Below are 3,563 nucleotides of genomic sequence, written 5' to 3' on the forward strand. Positions count from 1 at the left end.
ACTAGGGAAAATAGGCTCTATATCTTGTACCAAACAGTCTTGGATTGGAGGTAGACAACTGTCCAGGAAGTCCAGTTAAGGACACAGTGCTGCTGCATATTTCTCAATCAGAACATTGATTCTGCCTAAGGTTCACAGGAAGGTTGTTTCAGGAATGTTCAGAGTTAGGCTGGCTCTTTTTACTTTCACTTTGTGAGGCAGTGTGATGAAATGTGATGAAACTAGCCAGAAAGCTCCTGCTTGGCACCAGAGCCTGAAGTGCCAGAGTTACAGAATCATAGTGTCATGGAATGGTTTGATCTGGAAGGGACCTTCAGAGATCATCTAGTCCAATACCCCTGCCATGGGCAGGGACATCCTTCACTAGATCAGGTTGCCCAAAGCCTTGTCCAACCTAAGCTTGAACACTTCCAGTGATGAGGTAACCACAACTTCTCTGGGCAACCTGTTCAAGTGTCTCACCGCCCTCATCATAAAACGTTTCTTCCTTATGTCCAACCTAAACCTTCCCTGTTTCAGTTTGAAAACATTGCTTCTTGTCTTGTCGCAACAGGCCCTGTAGATAGCCTTTGTCTTTCTTATAAGTCCCCTCTATATATTGAAATGCCAGAATAAGGTCTCCTAAGAGAATTCTCTTCTCCAGGCAGGACAACCCCAACCCTCTCAGCCTTTCTTCAAAGTCCCTTCCTTGCAGAACTGTCCTTTCTGAGCGATGGCTACACCCACCAGTCAGGCACAAACCTACTGTTTGACTTGCTTGAGCAGACAGAACAAACTGGTCTCCTGCCTCCTACAGTAAAGGCTTACCTTTATGGCAGGGACTTCTCAGGTTTTAGCTCTGAGCTTGTTTACTTGACTCTCAGCAGCATCTGCCCTTTCCTCAGCATCTTCTATCTTATGCTGTACTTTTCTGAATTTGGAGAGATTAGTATTGGCTTGTTCATCCTGAAATGGCAAAACAAAAGGCACTGAAAACCACCTGGCAACACACTGGGGCACAGAGCCAACTTCTAAACTGACAGTCCTAGAAAATGCTAAATAAGTATTTGCTTTAGTTTTTAGTGACTCACAGCTTCCTCAGCTTGTCTTTTGTAGGATTTGATTTTCATCTGCAGTTTATCTACCAGATCTTGTAACCTCATTGTATTCTTCTTATGTTCTTCATTCTGTGTAAAGGCAATGTGCAATTATACATCTTTGGGAGACAAAACATATACGGAATTGCTTTCTATTCACACCCACCTGGCAAGCAAGCTCTTTCACACGCCGTTCATATTTGCGGATGTTTTTCATAGCCTCTGTGGATTGTTTATGTTCTTGTTCCAGCTCAGCTTCTAACTCTCGGATCTGGTCAATCAATCAACAATTAACTTGAGCCCTCACAGAGGACTCAGAGAAGAAAGGTATATTTGATACTCGTGTTCAGTCCTGGTACCCACCCTGGCCTCCAGCTTCTGGATTTGCTTCTTGCCTCCCTTCAGAGCCAGCTGCTCAGCCTCATCCAGACGGTGCTGCAGGTCCTTCACCGTCTGGTCCAGGTTCTTCTTCATCCTCTCCAGGTGGGCGCTGGTGTCCTGCTCCTTCTTCAGCTCTTCTGCCATCATGGCCGCCTGCAGAGAGAAATGACACAAGAAACTGGAAGAACATGAAAGAGCAGAGTGTGCTGTGTACCACCTGAGGATTTATTCCTGGATCCTGCTGACCATTCCTGCCACCAAATTTCATGCTTCATTTTATTATGTGACATGACAGTGGCAGAAACATGACAGGAAATTGTAGGAAAAAGGGTGGGGAAAAACTCTGCCACATGGTGGAGCTTGGAACAACAGAACAGGTAAATGCTCTGTCCTGGACTGCATGGTCCTTACTGTGACCTTCCGTGACACCCAGGTGCCATGGGGTAGAGCAGGAGCCACAGCAAAGCTTGGGAGCTTGGCCCAGCTGAAAGGCTTCTCTGCACAACACATGTGGAGTGTGATAGAGTCTGTGGGCTGTGCTTTGGGCATGCCCTGGCTTTGCCACAATAGCCTGAATGGCTGGTTTTACAAGGCAGAAAATAGTTTAAAATCTATGTTATCTAAGAGAGAAGTAGGATATATTTTGCTTCCAAACATTAGAGTCCTACACAATCAGATTAAGCATTCTGGTGAAATAATTGAGTGACATTACTTACAAATAATGTACAATTCAACAAATTTCTATGGCAGAAAAATACCTCTTGTAAAAGTCTAAACTGAAAAATGTGAGAAAAAAATAATGGCACTAGAAATTTTATATATATAAAAATATATACTTGCGTGTATAATTCATCGTAACATTCTTTTTCTATATTATTCAAATGGAAGCTAAATGATCTAACTTTTCTTTTTAATTTTCATGAGCAAGTGGAGAAGTTTTTCTTCTATTTTAACTCCAAATAACATTTTAAAGTGTCAAGATTTTGTTTTGATCCTAAGCATCAAAAATCACTATCAGGTTGGGTCCCATGGTATATAGGCCCTATTGCCTGGCTCAGCCTCACTGGCCTTGCACAAAAGGATATAGCACCAATTTTGAGGAGACTCACAATTCTCACAATTCTCTCTGAAAAGTTCTTAAGTAGGATTTTGAAAAGACAAATATTTAAATACATTAGACTCCTTAATGGTTTCAATACTGGAGGAATTTTTTGTGGTTTACATTTTCATGCAGCACTGGAGAATGTTACTTGGTTTAGACTGACTAACTGTGGGTTTAGTTCATGATGATGGCAACAGCCCCAGGAACTCATCTGTCAGCAGGACAAGTTCCCTGTTGCTCTAATCCTCCTCTCACACAGCCTCTTCAAGCAGGCCCACAGACTGGTCCTTTGTCAAACTTGTGACAAGAGCATTTACATAAACTCCTGGCAGCAATGTCATTGAGAAGCCCTGAAAGTTCAAAGAGAAAAACACAGTAACATCCTCACATCTGTGATTGCCTTCTTTGCTCTTTCTTCAGCATTTTTAGCTTCATTAGTAATATCTTCCATCTCAGTTTGGATCTGCGCCTTATCAGTTTCAAGCTTCTTTTTTGTATTGGAAAGGCTGGTGTTCTATGGAGGAGAGAAACAAAGGCTTTGAGTGTCTGTCTTTGGTCTCTTGCACACAGACACCATGAATGACTATTTGTTCTTTCTCTGGACCCAAAGATGTGTCTGTCTTAGAAAGCAAACTACCTGGGTGTGGAGGAGCTGCACACGTTCGGTGGCATCCAGAAGCTCCTGCTCAGCCAGTTTCCTCGACCGCTCCGTCTGCTCCAGGGCTGCCCGTAGCTCCTCAACTTCAGCCTGCAGCAGGTTTGCTCTGCGCTCCACCATGGCCACCTGCTCCTTCAGGTCCTCCTGTGTCCTGACAGCATCATCCAGGTGCAGCTGCGTGTCCTAAATATGAAGAGCCCATTTTAACCTAATTAAATTCTAATATAATGTGCTTAAAAACAAATCAACCAGAAAGGCACACCAAGACCTTGAGAACTCCCTTGGTGCTGTGCAGGTGCTTCTGTGCCTCAACAGCCTGGCGGTTGGCATGGCTCAGCTGGATCTC

General features: G+C 43.7%; 1 protein-coding gene across 1 annotated transcript; it reads right to left on the bottom strand.

Moving 5' to 3' along the window:
- Positions 1–825: 825 nt before the first annotated feature.
- Positions 826–3,560, bottom strand: LOC103776398 (myosin-8-like; the record flags this gene model as incomplete). Its single annotated transcript, XM_008943908.1, has 7 exons — positions 826–945; positions 1,071–1,166; positions 1,243–1,347; positions 1,440–1,610; positions 2,948–3,073; positions 3,197–3,400; positions 3,486–3,560. Coding segments are annotated over 7 exons (897 nt in total), but the record flags the coding sequence as incomplete, so codon positions are not given.
- Positions 3,561–3,563: the final 3 nt, after the last annotated feature.

Source organism: Merops nubicus, unplaced genomic scaffold (assembly GCF_000691845.1).
Source record: "Merops nubicus isolate BGI_N331 unplaced genomic scaffold, ASM69184v1 scaffold16677, whole genome shotgun sequence".
NCBI classification, from domain to species: domain Eukaryota; kingdom Metazoa; phylum Chordata; class Aves; order Coraciiformes; family Meropidae; genus Merops; species Merops nubicus.